Source organism: Dipodomys ordii, unplaced genomic scaffold, assembly GCF_000151885.1.
Source record: "Dipodomys ordii isolate 6190 unplaced genomic scaffold, Dord_2.0 Scaffold142, whole genome shotgun sequence".
Taxonomy (NCBI): Eukaryota; Metazoa; Chordata; class Mammalia; order Rodentia; family Heteromyidae; genus Dipodomys; species Dipodomys ordii.
In genome coordinates this window covers 3,783,384-3,801,147 of record NW_012267358.1, presented here as the reverse complement: position 1 = coordinate 3,801,147, position 17,764 = coordinate 3,783,384, and the positions used below count along the sequence as shown (strand labels likewise).

At 47.6% G+C, this 17,764-nt stretch overlaps 1 protein-coding gene across 7 annotated transcripts in view; it reads left to right on the top strand.

The window, feature by feature from the left end:
* Nucleotides 1-17,187, top strand: part of Zmym3 (zinc finger, MYM-type 3) — a 36,157-nt gene extending 18,970 nt beyond the window's left edge. For 4 of the 7 annotated variants that reach the window (XM_013031663.1, XM_013031662.1, XM_013031661.1 and 1 more), the window contains exons 2-25: nt 519-1,204; nt 2,473-2,516; nt 2,793-2,865; nt 3,320-3,614; nt 3,839-4,016; nt 4,366-4,584; nt 4,877-5,027; nt 5,238-5,353; nt 5,522-5,608; nt 5,718-5,868; nt 6,113-6,285; nt 6,473-6,638; nt 7,248-7,345; nt 7,430-7,589; nt 7,843-7,955; nt 8,087-8,261; nt 8,438-8,584; nt 9,220-9,323; nt 10,115-10,283; nt 11,421-11,572; nt 12,118-12,232; nt 14,208-14,462; nt 15,503-15,620; nt 15,724-17,185. In XM_013031663.1, the coding sequence (XP_012887117.1) occupies nt 538-1,204; nt 2,473-2,516; nt 2,793-2,865; nt 3,320-3,614; nt 3,839-4,016; nt 4,366-4,584; nt 4,877-5,027; nt 5,238-5,353; nt 5,522-5,608; nt 5,718-5,868; nt 6,113-6,285; nt 6,473-6,638; nt 7,248-7,345; nt 7,430-7,589; nt 7,843-7,955; nt 8,087-8,261; nt 8,438-8,584; nt 9,220-9,323; nt 10,115-10,283; nt 11,421-11,572; nt 12,118-12,232; nt 14,208-14,462; nt 15,503-15,620; nt 15,724-15,916 (4,119 nt within the window). In that variant the 5' untranslated portion in view covers nt 519-537 and the 3' untranslated portion in view covers nt 15,917-17,185. Of the gene's footprint in view, nt 1-38; nt 131-518; nt 1,205-2,472; nt 2,517-2,792; nt 2,866-3,319; nt 3,615-3,838; nt 4,017-4,365; nt 4,843-4,876; nt 5,028-5,237; nt 5,354-5,521; nt 5,609-5,717; nt 5,869-6,112; nt 6,286-6,472; nt 6,639-7,247; nt 7,346-7,429; nt 7,590-7,842; nt 7,956-8,086; nt 8,262-8,437; nt 8,585-9,219; nt 9,324-10,114; nt 10,284-11,420; nt 11,573-12,117; nt 12,233-14,207; nt 14,463-15,502; nt 15,621-15,723 lie in introns of those variants that run through there. The other 3 variants (XM_013031664.1, XM_013031665.1, XM_013031667.1) reach the window with 3 other exon arrangements.
* Nucleotides 17,188-17,764: the final 577 nt, after the last annotated feature.

Genomic DNA, 17,764 nt, shown 5'->3' with positions numbered 1-17,764 from the left:
GGCTGGGGAGCTGGGGGGGGCACTAAGAGAGTGAGGAGGGAATGTAAACTGAGGTCGTGGGGGCGGGAAAAGCTCCTGAGGCGATGGCCTGAGGAGACTCTGTGGGGACGTTCAACCCGTGTGGGGAAAGGTAAGGGGGGGGAGGGGAACTGGTAGTTGCGGTGTGTGTGGAGGGGGGGGGTCGGACGGGTAAAATGACCAAACAGCCTGGCATACGTGGGCGCCAGGCCAGACCGGGGAATGCCACTCCCCAGAGAGGGCGATGTATGGGGGTGGTGGGGAGTGGGGGGGAGTGGACCTTAGAACTAAAGCCTCTGGAAACGCTTGTCCGTTGTGTGTGTGTATGGGGGTGGGGGGGGGAAGCGGGCAGTGGACATTAAGACTAAAGCCTTTGGAAATGCTTGTATGTTGAGGGGGGCTGTTCATAAGGAATTATAAGTGGATGATGGGGTGTGTCACAGAGCCTGTATAAGAAGGAATTCTAAGACCACCTCTACTGCCCCTCTTCTAATCTGCAGTCCATACCCAGCCATCCTGATGGACCCCAGTGATTTCCCCAGTCCATTTGACCCATTGACCCTGCCAGAAAAGCCCCTGGCTGGAGACCTTCCAGTAGACATGGAATTTGGAGAGGATCTGCTGGAATCTCAGACTGCCCCAACTCGAGGATGGGCCCCCCCTGGTCCTTCTCCATCCTCGGGAGCTCTGGACCTGCTTGATACTCCTTCTGGCCTGGAAAAAGACCCTGGAGTAGTCCTGGATGGGACCACTGAGCTTCTGGGGCTGGGGGGGCTGCTCTATAAAGCCCCCTCCCCCCCAGAGGTAGACCATGGTCCTGAGGGGACCCTTGCTTGGGATTCAGGAGAACAGACCCTAGAACCTGGACCAGGGGGTCAGCCCCCTGAAGTGGTACCACCTGATCCAGGGGCTAGGGCAAATCCCTCTTCTGAGGGGCTGCTAGATCCTTTGGCTCCAGATTCTCCAATAACCCTGCAGTCCTCCCATATTGAAGAGGAAGAGACAACCTCCATAGCTACAAGGAGAAGGGGCTCCCCTGGGCAGGAGGAAGAGCTTCCCCAAGGGCAGCCACAGAGCCCAAACGGCCCCCCTAGCCCTTCAGTGGGAGAGACTCTAGGGGATGGAATCAACAGTTCTCAGACCAAACCTAGGGGCGCAAGCCCCCCTGCACATCCTTCTTTACCAGGTAGGTTGCCTAAGCATTTGGCAAATCACGGCTGGGGAGAGGGTGGAGATAAGGAGGAGTGGTTCTGTGCTTTGGAAAGGAGGGGGAAACAGAGAAGATGGTGAGAGAGAAGGGTAGGGATATGTGGGAGAAGGAGTTGAGGTTTGAGAGGGAGGAGTGGGTGTGTGTGTTGAGGATTAAGGAAAATGTGCAGAGAGCACAGGGGCTATGAAAATGGAATTAGGGTGTTTTCAGAGAGAATGTTTGTGGAAGAGGTTCCCTTTTTCATATCCCCGGGGCGGGGGGGGGGTTGGTGTGCCAGTGTTCATCTATCCATTAGGATTTGGGGGAGAACATTAGGCTTCTTGCCTTTCTCTTTTATCATCCTCCTCCTCCTCCTCATTATTATTATTATTATTTAGCTGTTTGATCCTAGATGAGAGCAGAATTTCTAGGATTGATATATGTTACCTAGTCTTTAAAGTCCAAAACAGCTTACTGATTTCAGGAGAATGATAGAAATTCAGGATCTAGCCAGGTGCCAGTGGCTCACACCTGTAATATTAGATACACAAGAGGCTTAGATCTGAGGATTGCAGTTCAAAGCCAGCCCAGGCAGAAAAGTCTGTGAGACTCTTCTCCAATTTTAAACACCAAAAAGCCAGAAGTGGAGTTGTGGCTTACGGTGGTAGGGTGCTAGCCTTGAGCACTAAAGCTCAGGAATAGTGCCCCAGCCCTGATTTTAAGCCCCAGGACCAAAACACGCACACAAAAAAAATTCAGTCTAGTATTGTATCTCTGATAGAGGGATAGCCTAGATGTGAGAGGCTCTAGTTTTTCCCCTGCACTGACTAGTGTCCTCTCTCCAACCTATGATGATCTTGGGACTTATATAACCACCCAAGTCTAAGGCTAACTGCCCATACATCAATACTTCCCCTACCTTTCTTAATTCCTTTGGGTGGTTGCATTTAGGTTTGCTTGTAAAATACAAAATCTTCATGAGAGATAGGTTGGCTATATGTCCATAACAACCAATGTTTGGGACAGAAAGCTGTTAGAAGGTGTAGGATATATGTTTCTTTATAGGAGAACAGTTGTACATACCGCCTTCCCTTAGTACAGAGCCTGAGGTAACCCTGAGAAGGGCCCCAAGAAGCCACAGGCACTGAAAGCGGTTTTCCCTTTCAGTTTTGAGTAGTTCTTCCCCAGGAATGGAGGTGGGGGTTGGGCCAGGGGGGTGGTAAGTGCAGGCTCAAGATTTAGGCTGCCTTCTGCTTCCTTTGCAGGAGATGGCCTGACTGGGAAGGCGAGTGAGAAGCCGCCTGAAAGGGTGAGGGGGGAGGGGACTGGAAGGAGTCTTGCTATCTCTAGGAAGGACAGACCCTTCATTTTTCCCTCTCAGACATTGAGTGCTTTGAGGTAGGAGGGTGGGAGCTCTCATATCTTTTGCTTCAGAAGAAAGTACAGCCTCTTTTTATCCCCCTCTCTTAAGGGCTGGGCCAAGGGTCCCTACTCTCACTTCCCCCTCCCATCTCCTGTTGTTCCCCAATCTCTATACTCCTATTAGCCTGTCCTTTGGGTCAGTTTTGCTCCACATTTTTCCAAGGTACAGAAGAGAAGCGAGCGTGTTAGAAGAGCAGAGCCTCCAAAACCTGAGGTTGTGGATTCCACTGAGAGCAGTGAGTAGAATTTGAGGAGGTGTGACCTTGGAATTACGGGTATGGACAATAGTTAAAAATGGGATGTGGCAAGGCATGGATCTTCTAGCTCATGTAGTCTCTCTCAGGCGAGTGTGGAGTGCCTGTCTCTGCTATGTGTTGGCATGGGAACCAGGGGCAGTGGGAGAAATTGAAAACAAGAACAGTGAGAATGAAGAGTTTCCTGTTTCAACTATGCCATCCCTGGCCCCAGTCTTCTCTTTGGGAGTCTCTCCCTTCTCCTCCCTGGAATATTATCAAGTAACTAGGAGTGAGAGACACCAATAGCTTAAGATACCAATATAATAGGGGAGGTATGGAATCCCAGAGTTGCCAGGATCAGGATTGAACTGTTAGTCTGTGGTCATCAGATAGCTGGAGACCTGGTCTAGTGGCCTTTTCTCCCTGCTTACCCCCCCCCCCCTAACTCTCACAGTTCCAGTGTCAGATGAGGATTCTGATGCAATGGTAGATGACCCCAATGATGAGGACTTTGTGCCATTCCGGCCCCGGCGTTCTCCTCGCATGTCCCTACGCTCAAGTGTGTCACAAAGGGCTGGGCGCTCTTCGGTGGGCACCAAGATGACTTGTGCACATTGCCGGACACCATTGCAGAAGGGGCAGACAGCCTATCAGCGCAAGGGGCTGCCTCAGCTTTTCTGCTCTTCATCTTGTCTCACCACTTTCTCCAAGAAGCCCTTGGGCAAAAAGACCTGTACCTTCTGTAAGAAGTACGTGAGAGCCTTAGGGGTATGGGGCAGGATCAGGGTGGGAGTTGTGACTCAGGCAGAAGATTATATTGGCAAGAACCAAGCAGAATGGAGCTGGGAGAGTTAAGTTAGAAAGGTGGTCAGAGAGTATTTGGCTCTATGATTGTCAGTCTGAGGAGAGGGAGAAAGCTGCTGAAATGAGAGGGTAGTCCTAAGTGAATACTCATACCTGTTACCCCTTCCAGGGAGATCTGGAATACCAAGGAATCAGTTGTGGCACAGACTGGTTCAGGCGGCTCCTTCCATGAGTTCTGCACATCTGTCTGCCTCTCTCTGTATGAAGCTCAGCAACAGCGCCCCATCCCCCAGTCTGGGGATCCTGCTGATGCCACTCGCTGCAGCATATGCCAGAAGACTGGAGAGGTGAGGATGCTTGGTTGGGGATGACTTACAGAGCCTGGCCAGCCCTGACCTGCTCCTCTGATTTTGGGGCTGCAGTGGCCAGGCCCTGTGGAATGGGGTGTGGGGGAGGAAAGGCAGCCATCATGTGGGAACACATTCAAGGATAGAGCTTCTCCAGGATGTGTGCAGCTGGCCCTCTTTGACTCCCAGGACCTCATCATCAAGTCATCAAGCCTGATGTACAGGTTGGGGGGTCCCTAGGCCTCCTTTCTGCTGTGAAGGTCTAGGGTGAGGTGGAGGGTATCTTTGTATTGGGGTGGGCGGTGGTGGCCAGGCCCCAGCTCAGGGTGTATATGTGTGTGTGTGGCAGGTCCTGCATGAGGTCAGCAATGGCAGTGTGGTGCACCGGCTCTGCAGCGACTCTTGCTTCTCCAAATTCCGGGCCAACAAGGGACTGAAAACCAACTGTTGTGATCAGTGTGGCGCTTACATCTACACCAAGACCGGGAGCCCTGGCCCTGAGCTTCTCTTCCACGAGGGCCAGCAAAAGCGGTTCTGCAACACAACGTGCTTGGGGGCATACAAGAAGGTGGGGCCGAGGGAGTAGTGCATTAGAGGGCTGTGGAAGGGGGTGTGGTTCTTGGGGGATAAATAAAGGTGCCTGTTGGGTCTGAGCTAGGAGAAATAAAACAAATAAAAGGGGTTTTCAGTTGTATCTGTTATGTTTTATTTTTGAAGCTGGCTGGTGGACACACAGGCCTTTGTTATACCATCAACTATACTTTTTTTTTGTATGCCTGAAATATTTCGTGTTTAAAAAATTTAAAAATAAAAGTAAAGGGACAAATCCAGCCTCAGCCTCTCCTTCCCCATCCTCACAGAAAAACACACGTGTGTACCCATGTGTCTGGTGCAAGACCCTGTGTAAGAACTTTGAGATGCTATCACATGTGGATCGTAATGGCAAGACCAGCTTGTTCTGTTCCCTGTGCTGTACCACTTCTTACAAAGTGAAGCAGGCAGGGCTCACTGGTAGGTGCAAAGCCCTCTTCTCTGAGACCCCTGCTGGCCTTCCTTCTACTTCCCATACTCTTCTGTTCTAGAGTAATCCCTGCTTCCTGACCTAAGCCCCAACCACATCTTCCTGTGGATTTTCTGTTCCATCTTTGCCCTGCCTTACACATTCTGTGTGCTCTCTCTTTCTCTCTCTCCGTCTTGCTCTTCTCTCTTTCTATGCCCCAGGCCCACCCCGACCCTGCAGCTTCTGCCGCCGCAGCCTCTCTGACCCCAGTTACTACAACAAGGTTGACCGCACAGTCTACCAGTTCTGCAGCCCCAGTTGCTGGACCAAGTTCCAGGTACTCTAGACCCTGGACCTGGGACAAAAGGGTGGCAGCAGCAGAGAAAGAGAAGGGGTAGGAGAATTGGGCTAGGTAGGCCTAGGTAGAGCAAAGAACAAGATTAATCTCCCCCCACCAACACCACACACATCTTGCCCCTTCCTTACTTGTCTTCCTTCCCTCCAGCGCACAAGCCCTGAAGGGGGCATTCACCTGAGCTGTCACTACTGCCACAGCCTCTTCAGTGGCAAGCCTGAGGTCTTGGACTGGCAGGTAAGACCCTCCCTACTCTCCCACATCTTGCTACATGTCTTGAAGGGGTCTTCCTACTTGATTGAGATGTTACAGTTCTGCCCTCACTGCCCTGTGCCCTCCACCTCAGGACCAGGTGTTCCAGTTCTGCTGCCGTGATTGTTGTGAGGACTTCAAGCGCCTTAGGGGTGTGGTGTCCCAATGTGAGCACTGCCGGCAGGAGAAACTCCTGCATGAGAAACTTCGGTTCAGTGGCGTGGAGAAGAGCTTCTGTAGTGAAGGTAAGGAAGTGGGGGAAGGGGCAGAAGACCTTTTTCTTCACTGCCAGGGAGAAGGACAGAACAGAAAGTTTGGAAAGAGGTTTAAGGTGCAAAGCCTTCTGCTCAGAATGTTCTACTTCATCTAAGACTTTGTGCATGAGGAGTCATTTCGAGGAAGTTTCAGGTGTAGTGCCTCAAAACAGTTGGGTCTTCTGCTCACAAATATCTTTCTCAGGACTCTGCTTTCTCTTCCTCTCTTTTCCAGGCTGTGTGCTGCTATATAAACAAGACTTCACTAAGAAGTTGGGCTTGTGCTGTATCACTTGCACTTACTGCTCCCAGACCTGCCAACGTGGAGTCACTGAGCAACTGGATGGCAGCACCTGGGACTTCTGCAGTGAGGACTGTAAGAGCAAGTACCTGCTATGGTATTGCAAGGTAAGGAAGGTCAACATACTGGAAAGGATTCACAAAGAAGCTTACAGGGAGTGTGAGTTGTAACACTGACATCAGAGTATGAGCAGATCTCCAGGTTGGGGGCTGAAGAGGCACATAGTTTATCCCAAGGGAGAAGACCCAGCACATTTTAGAAAGAGAGGTCTGACTATCCTATTGATGCCCTCAGGCTGCCCGGTGCCATGCATGTAAGCGCCAGGGGAAACTACTGGAGACCATCCACTGGCGTGGTCAGATCCGTCATTTCTGCAACCAACAATGTCTGCTGCGTTTCTATAGCCAGCAGAACCAACCCAACTTGGATACCCAAAGTGGGCCAGAGAGCCTCCTGAACAGTGAGTGCTGGGCAGTGGGCACACTACTGGAACTGGCTTGGATTCTTCTAATCCCAGACCCATCCCTTTTCTTCTTCCTCTGTTGTATCCACCCCTTCCCTGGACAGAGGTCTCTCAATATTGTGCTCTCTTAGTTTCCAGACCTTGTGAGTACCAGAGAGTCTTTGGAGTTAAAGAGTCCACTGATTTTCTCTAGGCTATATTTTTAGGGAGTAGTACCCATTCAGGGAGGTTGGGGCATGTAGGGGTTGTGGTTACTTTCAGGGAGAAGAAAATATCAACATAAGCTCTACCTTTAGCAATACCAAAAATTATTACTATTTAAAAAATATTATTCTGCCACTCTACTAAACTCCTGAGGGCTAAGTGGAAAATTTGTTGTGGGAGGGATAGAGTGTTTCCTTCTTCTTTGTAGCTAGAAGTAAAAACAACTTCTTGGCTACTATTGCTGGGCACAGAGAAGACTAGACCACGGGTAGGAAGGAAGGGGAAATCCTAGACTTTCCTTTTCTGTGGACAGCCTGTCAGTGAAAGTCTCCTGGAATAGGGGTAAGGAAACCAAGAGAGCTAGTTCATCCAATGGCAGCCTTCATTTGTCTTCATCTACAGGTCAGTCTTCTGAATCAAAGCCCCAGACACCTTCTCAAACCAAAGTGGAAAACAGCAATACAGTGAAGACCCCAGAGGAAAATGGAAATTTGAGCAAGGTCTGGGCAAAAGCCAAGGGGGAGAAGATAATGTCAGAGGGGAATACTGTAGTTGGCAGTTCTAACCATCTTTTGTCTCTTCAGATTCCTGTGAAGACCCAGTCAACTCCAAATGCTCCCACACCACCCCCTCCCCCACCCCCAGCAACTCCCCGCAAAAACAAAGCTGCCATGTGTAAGCCACTGATGCAGAACCGAGGAGTCTCTTGCAAGGTAGAAATGAAGTCCAAAGGGAGTCAGACAGGTGAGCCAGGGTACCTAGATGCCATAGACTGAATTCTAGAGACCTCAGCTCTATGTCCAACATCAGAAAATGTCTTTGGTGGCTGAGGTATCTTGCATATGGTTCTTCTAGAATTGTAGAATTATCTCTTAACATTTTGTTCAAGAGCAGTTTTGTAATACTGAGCACATTTTAGAGCTTTTGGGAATGAATTCCTGGGTCAGATGTGATCCATTTAGCAAGGTCTCTGAGAAGATCCCTTTCTTGTCAACAGAAGAGTGGAAGCCACAGGTGATTGTGCTACCCATTCCAGTGCCCATCTTTGTGCCAGTGCCTATGCATCTGTACTGCCAGAAAGTCCCGGTGCCTTTCTCAATGCCTATCCCAGTAAGTGTCCTTGCCCTTCCTGGCTCTTTACTCTTTTAGGATTAAAACCTACTATCTCCCTTATTCTCATCAGCTGGCATCTTCATATTCTGGTGTGGTTCTTGGCATTTAGTTGGGATTTGTACCTCCAGGTGCCTGTGCCCATGTTCTTGCCCACTACATTGGAGAGCACAGACAAGATTGTGGAGACCATTGAGGAGCTGAAGGTGAAGATCCCTTCCAACCCTTTGGAAGCTGACATCCTGGCTATGGCAGAAATGATCGCAGAGGCTGAGGAATTAGACAAGGCCTCATCTGACCTTTGTGGTATGCCATGATAACATATGATAGCAATGATAAAGGCTGCTGCTACTAGTGTGTCTGCCTACAAAGGTGGAGAGTGGTGTTCTTGGTGCTGGGGATAGCTGGCATGAGCCCTTGAAAAACTAGGATGGTACTGGGCAGGAGCTACAGTGACTGAAACAATTTCTCTAACCTCCCAGATCTTGTGAGTAACCAGAGTGCAGAAGGACTTCTAGAAGACTGTGACTTGTTTGGGCCAGCTCGAGATGATGTTCTGGCCATGGCTGTTAAGATGGCTAATGTCCTGGATGAGCCTGGACAAGACTTGGAGGCAGACTTCCCCAAGAGTGAGTAGGATTCAAATCATTCTCCCTGGGTATGGTAGCATTTGTATTATCAGGAAAGGAGTGTTTCTTGTGACCCCCAATCATGGTTATTATGACCTTAGGATTTAGGTTCTTACAGTGTTTAAGATAGCTGGTCAGGACAGGGTACTCTTTGATTTTGAGTTTTGTGTGGGTTTATGCATGCACATGCTTTAAAATACGTTTTTCTTGTGCCAGTACTGGAACTTGAACTCAGGACCCTGTGTTGTCACTTCGCTTTTTCACTCAAGGCAATCTATCATTTGGGCCACATCTCCACTTCCAGCTTTTTTATTAATTGGACAAGAGAGTCTCATGGACTTTCTGCCCAGGCTTGGCTTCTAACTGAAATCCTCAGATCTCAGCTTCCTGAGTATCTTAGATTATAGGTGTGAGCCAACAGCACTGGCTTTTTTTAACCTTAAATTATGGTGAATTTTATCATCACCATTTTAAGTGTAGGGGTAAATACGTCCACATTGCTATGAAGCTTTTGAGTCCAGTAAAGCTGTCCAACAGGTTCATCTTGCATCAAGTAGTCAAGTAACAAAGGTGGAATGGAAGGATTACAGGGTTGAGATCTTGAGAAATTGATTTCTTCCTTTTCTTTCTGTTAGATCCTTTGGACATTAACCCCAGTGTAGACTTCCTCTTTGATTGTGGCCTTGTAGGGCCTGAGGATGTGTCTACTGAACAAGACCTTCCCCGGACCATGAGGAAGGTGAGCATTTCACATACGGCATCCACAGAAGTAAGGCGTAGGCCCAAAGAGGAGAGGGTGTTTTTTTTTTTTGTTGGTCATGGGGCTTGAACTCTAAGCCTGGGGTGCTGTTCCTCAGCATTTCAGCTCAAGGCTAGTGCTCTACCACTTGAACCACAGCACCACTTCTGGTTTTCTGGTATTTTATTGGATATAAGAGTCTCACAGACTTTCCTGCCCGGGCTGGCTTTGAACCATGATCCCAGATCTTAGCCTCCTGAGTAGCTAGCATGACAGGTGTAAGCCACCGGTGCCTAGTGAGGGTATTCTTTTAACTAGACTAGAAACCTTAATGTGACCTTCCTGTTCTTGACCTCTAATACTACCAATACTGAGGTCTAGCCAAACTTTGCTCTTCCCCTAATTTACCAGATTATCAAAGCTACTCTGAGGCTTTCTTTTTTCTTTTTTTTGGGGGGGTCCAGTCGTGGGACCTGAACTCAGGGCCTGGGCGCTGTCCCTCAGCTCTTCAGCTCAAGGCTAGCACTCTACCACTTGAGCCACAGCACCACTTCCGGCTTTTTTTTCCTGCTTATGTGGTGCTGAGGAATCGAACCCAGGGCTTCATGCATGCAAGGCAAGCGCTCTACCACTGAGCCACCTTCCCAGCCCCCATACTCTGAGGCTTTCTGCCATAGAAGTTTTCTGTTTTCTTACATCAGCTCCCAACCCTGGTGGTAAATGCTATCCTGAATAGCTTCCATGATGCCCTGACTTCACTTTTGTCACCCTCCTCTTCTCTTTTCTTCCAGGGTCAAAAACGGCTAGTGCTTTCAGAAAGTTGTTCCCGGGATTCCATGAGCAGCCAACCCAGTTGTACTGGTCTTAACTATTCATATGGTGTCAATGCTTGGAAGTGCTGGGTGCAGTCAAAATATGCCAATGGAGAAACAAGCAAGGGTGATGAGCTGCGCTTTGGCCGTAAGTACTCCGAGGAGGAAGAAAGGACAAGGGAAGAGGGGAAGGGTCGAGGAGACTGTGATTCAGCTGAAGATGTCTAGGAGTGATCAGAGTATAATCACTAAAGGTGTTCTGTGAAAATGAAGTTGAATTGTAGATTGATTAAAGGGACATTCTAAGCCAGGCACAGGTGGCTCATAGTGTCATCCTACCTACTCAGAGAATGAGATCTGAGGATCCAGGTTTGAAGCCAGTCCAGGCAGACAAATCCAAGAGATTTATCTCCCCTTAACTAGCCAAAAGCCAGAAGTGGAAGTGTGGCACCAGCCTTGAGTAAAAAAGCTAAGCAAGAGTTTGGCACCCTGAGTTTAAGTCCCACTATGGACACAAAAATAAAGAATAAATAAAGGGAGATGCTAGGGCTTGGAACATGGTTCAAGTAGTAGTACTTGCATAGCAAGCACAGGCTCTAAGTTCAAACCTTACTAAAGATGTTAGGGCTAGGGATGTGAATCAAGTGATAGAACACTTACTCATAAAATGCAAGGCCCAGAGTTAAACCCCTAGTATCCCTCCCCATTTTTTAAAATTAAAGTGAAGCTAGGCACTAGTGCCTTATGCCTATAATCTTAGCTAATTCTAGCTACTCAGGAGGTTGAGATCTGAGGATCATAGTTCAAAGTCACTGTTGGAAAAAAACATCCCTGAGACTCTTTGTTTTTCTTTCTTTTTTTTTTTTTTTGCCGGTCGTGGGGATTGAACTCGGCCTGGGCACTGTCCCTGAACTCTTCAGCTCAAGGCTAACACTCTACCAATTGAGCCACAGAGGCTGAGATCTGAGGATCGTAGTTCAAAGCCAGCCCAGGCAGGAAAATCCATGAGACTCTTACTCCAATTAACCACCAGAAAACTGGAAGTGGTGCTGTGGCTCAAGCAGTAGAACATTAGCCCTGAGCAAAAAAACTCAGGGACAGAGCCTAGGCCCTAAGTTTAAGTCCCAGGACACACAGTACACACACACAGAAGTGCTGTAAAGTTTCAAGGCTGAAGGGTGGGTTTATTCAGAAGCTAGATGTAATTAAGAATTAATAAGTGTGGAGCTAAATGAAATTCACCAAGTGTTTTCTTAGTCCCATTCACCTCTATATGTCACTGCAGCCAAACCCATGCGTATCAAAGAGGATATACTTGCCTGCTCAGCTGCTGAGCTCAACTATGGTCTGGCCCAGTTTGTGAGAGAAATTACTCGACCCAATGGTGAACGATATGAACCGGACAGTATCTACTATCTGTGTCTTGGCATTCAGCAGGTATCCCTTATTTACTGCCTCATTCCCTTCATCCAACACAGACAGGTCCTGCTAGAACTGTTTGTAGCCCACTCCCTGTTGTCACTCCCCGCCCCCCCCCCGTCCCCAAATCAAATGGGCAGCTTATCTTTAAACTCCTGTGATAAATAGGATACAAGATGTCTGTACTTTCTTAAAATCGGAGTTTCTTTCCAATATTGTTGTCATTACTATGTGGTTCCCCTTTGTAATCCTTAAACCCATTCTAAGAGGAGAGGGCTGGGTTTCTTGAGTGATAGGCTAATGTTTAGTTTTCTCTAGGAGAGGTCAGTCATATATGACCTGACAAGGGGGTTTGGAGCTTCTCAGGAATATTTCCAAGCCCAAACCACAGTATTTAATGGTATGAGGACACCTGAAGGAAAGCACACTGGGTCATCTAATCAAGCAGCTGTTTCCCCTTATCTACTAATTATCAAGCCCCATGCTTGGGGCTTTCAGCACCATTTTCTTTCCTATAGGACTTAATAATCTGGCTTTATGTGTGTCTCTTTTTCTTTCTCTAGTACTTGCTGGAAAATAACCGAATGGTGAACATTTTCACGGACCTTTACTACCTGACTTTCGTTCAAGAACTCAACAAGTCTCTGAGTACCTGGCAGCCCACACTCCTTCCCAACAGTAAGGGACATGGATGTAGCAACCCCTGTTCTCTCTCCTCCCTTCTTCCAACTCCAGCTTCCAACTCTGTACTATTTGGCCTGCCACTCTTTAGGAAGGGTTCAAGGGCTGGAGCATGCAGTTGACTGCCTCAAAATTTAGAGCTAGAGAGCCAGGCACCAGTGACTTGTGCTTGTAATCCTAGCTACTCAAGAGGCTGAGATCTGAGGATCGCGGTTCAAAGCCAGCCCGGGCAAGAAAGTCCGTGAAACTCTTATCTCCAGTAAACCACCAGAAAACTGGAAATGGCGCTGTAGCTCAAGTGGTAGAGCGCTAGCCTTGAGCTGAAGAGCTGAGGGACAGTGCTCAGGCCCAGAGTTCAAGCCCCTCAACCGACCAAAAAAAAAAAAAAAGATTTAGAGCTAGAGAATCAGGCGCCCTGCCATTGAACATGAGTTTAGGACTAGTCAGGTATGAATGGCTCACAATCATAATTCTTGCTACTCAGGAGGCTGAAATCTGGAGGATTTGGGTTTGAGGCCAGTCAGTGCAAAAGTCTGTGAGATTCTGCTTCTAGAATAACCAACACAAAACAGGGCTATAGGCTATAGGCTGGTAGAGCACCAACCAACCTATCAAGCCAAGTGAACATGAGGCCCCTAGTTCAAACTTCAGTACCACCAAAAAGATGAACAAAAAATAAGCCAAGCTGGGCGCCGATGGCTCAAGCCTATAATCCTAGCTACTAAGGAGGCTGAGAGCTGAGGATCATGGTTCCAAGCCAGCCAGTGCAGGAAAGTCCATTGGAGATTAATCTCCAATAAACTGTCAGAAACCGGAAGTTGCATTGTGGCTCATGTGGTAGAGCGCTAGCCTTGAGCTGAAGAGCTGAGGGATAGTGCTCAGGCCCAGAGTTCAAGCCCCACTACTGACAAAAAAAAATAAGCCAAGCATGGTGGGCACATATCTGAAATCCCAATACTTCGGAGGCCAGGCAGGGAGGATCTACATTTTGATGTTATTAGCCTGGGCTATGAAAAAATTTCCAAAAAGAAAAAAAAAGATCAACAACAAACCCCTCATCAAACTCAAGTCTAAAGAGCTATCTCTAGAACAGACAAAAACGATGGCCTAGATTTGGGTACTGTGGTACTGTGGCTCAAGTAGTACAGTGCTAGCCTTGAGCAAAAGAAGCTTAGGGACAGTGCCCAGGCTCTGAGTCAAACCCCAGGACTGGCAAAAAATCTTATCTGCTTACAAGTTGTGAGTAGAGAGAAAAGCTCCATGTGGAGATAGAAAGTATTAAAAAATACCCAGTCATGGCTGGGTGCCGGTGGCTCACGCCTGTAATCCTAGCTACTCAGGAGGGTGAGATCTGAGGATCTTGGTTTAAAGCCAGCCCGGGCAGCAAAGTCCGTGAGACTCTTATCTCCAATAAACCACTAGAAAACCAGAAGTGGTGCTGTGGCTCAAGCGGTAGAGCGCTCGCCTTGAGCTGAAGAGCTGAGGGATAGCACCCAAGCCCAGAGTTCAAGCCCCATGACTGACAAAAACAAACAAACAAACAAAAACCAAACCAGTCATACTTTAGCATCTCTGTGTGTCAAGATTTTTTATCTTATTTTATTTTATTTTTTTGGGGGTCCGGTTGTGGGGCCTGAACTCTGGGCCTGGGCGCTGTCCCTCAGCTCTTCAGCTCAAGGCTAGTGCTCTACTACTTGAGTCACAGCGCCCCTTCCGGGTTTTTTCTTTTTTGCTTCTGTGGTGCTGAGGAATCGAACCTAGGGCCTCAAGCATGCAAGGCAAGTACTCTACCACTGAGCCACCTTCCCAGACCTTGTTCTTGTTTTATTGAGTTTTAGATTTTATATACAATAGTCAGCCACTAGATGAGACATACATATGTCATGTTTGTACACAGACTTTGGTGTACACAGAGCAGTTGAGTTTTGGAAGTTCATCCCTCCTGACTGGCCTCTCCCCTTGTCCATTGCAGATACAGTATTCTCCCGAGTGGAAGAAGAGCACCTCTGGGAGTGCAAACAGCTGGGAGTCTACTCCCCCTTTGTCCTTCTGAACACACTCATGTTCTTCAACACTAAGTTTTTTGGACTTCAGACTGCTGAGGAACACATGCAGCTCTCTTTCACTAATGTGGTACGGCAGTCCCGCAAGTGTACTACTCCTCGGGGTACCACCAAGGTGGTGAGCATCCGCTACTATGCCCCAGTTCGCCAGAGGAAAGGTCGAGGTATGAAGTTGCCTCTATTTTGCTTTTGCCCTTTCTCTGTTTTCCCCTGCCATGCCCCATCATACTTACCAGATTGGTCCTCTCTTCTGCCACTAGGTTTTTCTTTCTGTTTGCAGAAAGATGAAAATTGCAAGTTCTTTTAGCTTACTAGCTAGAAGTGGCTGTTGAATAAATAAGAGCTTACTATGCTACCTCTGTCCTGCTTTTCCTCATTTTAAGACAGTTTACCTCATTGCCTACCTTTTGGCAGAGGAAGTTATAGACAGCTATTAGATGTGTTTGGCTCCAGAGAAAGGTAACAGTAAATGATAGGCTTTCCTTGATTCTAAAACTATGTTAGTCTTCTGGCCTTGGAAATTTATTCTGTCCAAGGGCAGTCATTAAAGGTTCCTTTTCTGGACCTGTGCCTGTATCTAGAATGATGCATAGAGGTTTGGGCCATTATTGTTTCTCTGTCCTAAGCTCAACCTTGCATCATGATCTGTTTCATACAGTTTGTATAACTTCTGAGATTACCTCTTTAAGATGTCAACTTGGGGGAGATTATAAAGGAAGACTTTAGGGAAGTTTAGCTGTGGTCCAAGTGGTAGATTGCCAACCTGAGTGACAAGGCTAAAGGACAGCACCTGGGACCTAAGTTCAAATACCAGTACCTGTACACAAAGAAAGGGAGAGAGACAGAGACAGAGAGATTTTGGTAGTGAGAACTCAGGAGGGTTGCAGAACAGCCCTCTAAAGAATGATTGATTGGTAGGGAGATAATTGACCTCTTCTCTCTCCTCTTCCTTCTCTTTTATCTTTCTCTTACCTGTTCACTTGCTCTTCCTCTCCCTCCCTCCATGCCTCTTTCTCAGGGCTTGAATGGAACCTAGGACCTTGCATATGCTAGGCATGCACTATATATTGATATACAGTGCCAGACCCATTTTATTTCTTCCTGAGATTGTATTTTGGGTCCTTAGGGCTTCTCCCTATTTCCTGGATGGTGGCTTACTGAGCATGTGCTCTTAAAGAGTCTGGGTCATTTCCCTTCTCTATAGACACAGGTCCTGGAAAACGGAAGAGAGAAGATGAAGCACCTGTCTTAGAACAGCGTGAGAATCGCATGAATCCCCTCCGCTGCCCTGTCAAATTCTACGAATTCTATCTGTCGAAATGGTGAGTTGGCTGGTTTACTGGTATGGCATTAGCATACAGATACAAGGGACCTATTTTGCCTTGGTACTGATCTGTCGTTCCACCCTTACCCCCACTATTGTAGTCCTGAAAGCCTCCGGACTCGGAACGATGTGTTTTACCTGCAACCTGAGCGATCCTGCATTGCTGAGTCACCTCTCTGGTATTCTGTGATCCCTATGGACCGAAGCATGTTGGAGAGCATGCTCAATCGAATTCTGGCTGTGCGTGAGATTTATGAGGAACTGGGTCGTCCTGGGGATGAAGACCTGGACTGAACCCATGTGCCACCTGTATTCATCTTTCACATCAATGTCTGTTCTGTGGCTACTCCCTGCAGAGTGACTGGCCCAGGAACCAATGCTACTCATTCTGAAGGGACCTCACTGCCCCTTTCTACTCACCCATTCTCTGTCTTTCTAGGGACCCTTGGCTTTAACCTTCTTCCATACAACTTGACAACCATTCAACCCCAAAACCCTATACTCAAGGGCCAGTCCCCCAGTGATGGGCAAAAATCCTCTGGCCCATTGGTCTTTATTCTTCACAGTAATCCTTTTTTCTGGGACCAGACTCTGGTGGAGTGTTAATAGCGCTGGTGATCCTGTTGATGGGTTTCCTGACCCATCTGTGTAGATGAAGCCCCTTGTTCCTAGATCTGACCTAGGAAAAAACCCAGCTGCCTTCTCTGCCCTGTGCCCACTGCTTCTCCCCCAATTTCCCAGTATCACCCAAAAAGTTCTTATTTGAAATGTGTGAAAGAAATAATGGAACAAGAGGACCATTTATTTACAAGCATTTATATTCTTTCCCTACTATAAAATGGTTGTTGGTAGCCTCTCACCACCATGCCTCCCACCCTACTGTGGCCAGCACCAGCCCATCCGTGCTATCGTTTTTAAAGGGTTCCAAATGCTTTCCCCAAAGGCAGAGAATGACTAAGTATAGGGAGCAGACTTCTGTTGTGCAGACTCTTGTCCCTTTGGTTTATGTGTTTGTCCTCTCTACCATCTTAGGTTGGTATGAGCCATGGTGTCAACTTGCTTAGTCCCCTCTGTAACTGCCTCCCTTTAGTTCCGTGAACAGAGCTCCCAAGGCAAAAATCACCTTCTGACTTTGATTGGGGCTGGGTTCCCTATTCTTGTTCTCCCCCTATCATAAGAGCCAGGCCAAGCCTGTGGGGGCCTAGATTATACAGGATGGGTCTGTGGTCCAAAGATAGGTGAGGAGTTGTAGGCATAGGCCCTGCCTCTACTACCTACATCTTCTCTTCTCCCCATCTTGCCTTTGTGGGCCCAGAAAACTATTAATGACTGGCAAAGGGGGTACCCAGTCCTTTCCCTGTTGGCTTTGCTGTTCCCCAGCCTCCTTTTTGTGTTTTTATAACTGTTACCAGTTTAGCCACTGTTTAAATTGTATATATTGTTATAAGGCGCCTGGCCTGTCCCTTCAGTGAGCCATGCCCACCCTTGTGTTGTAGTGAGAAATTGTTGTCACAACTAACCTTGTCTCTGGAATTGTTTGTTTCAAATAAAGAATTAAAATTGTCTTTTGCCTTGGGGGAAGGAAGGTGGTCCTTGAAGAAAGTAAAGGGATGTAAAGGAGCTACGTGAATATTATAGGCGGGAGCCAACAGTGCCTAGCTCTTTTTTGTATGTGTTCTGGTTCTGGGGCTTGAACTAGAGCTTCATTCTTACTCAGATTTTTCACTCAACTGGTGCTCTATCACTTGAGCCACACCTCTATTTCCAGTACTGGGTAATTTTAAATCTCTCAAAGCATAAAAAAATTAATCTCAGTTTAAGAATCATTCTTGCCTATTTAATGAATTACTATTAATATTGCGGTTCTTTTTTTGTTTTTTTGTTTGTTTGGATGGTGGTTGGGCTTGAACTCTGGGCCTGGGCGCTGTCTCTTGAGCTCTTAAGCTTAAAGCAAGCCCTCTACCACTTGATCCACAGCACCACTTCCAGTTTACTTGTGTTAATTGAAGACAAGAGTCTCATGGACTTTCCTGCCCAGGCTGGCTTTAAACCATGATCCTCAGATCTCATCCTCCTGAGTAGCTAAGATTACAGGTGTGAGCTACCAGCACCCAGCTTTGTAACAACTTTTTATACTTAAAA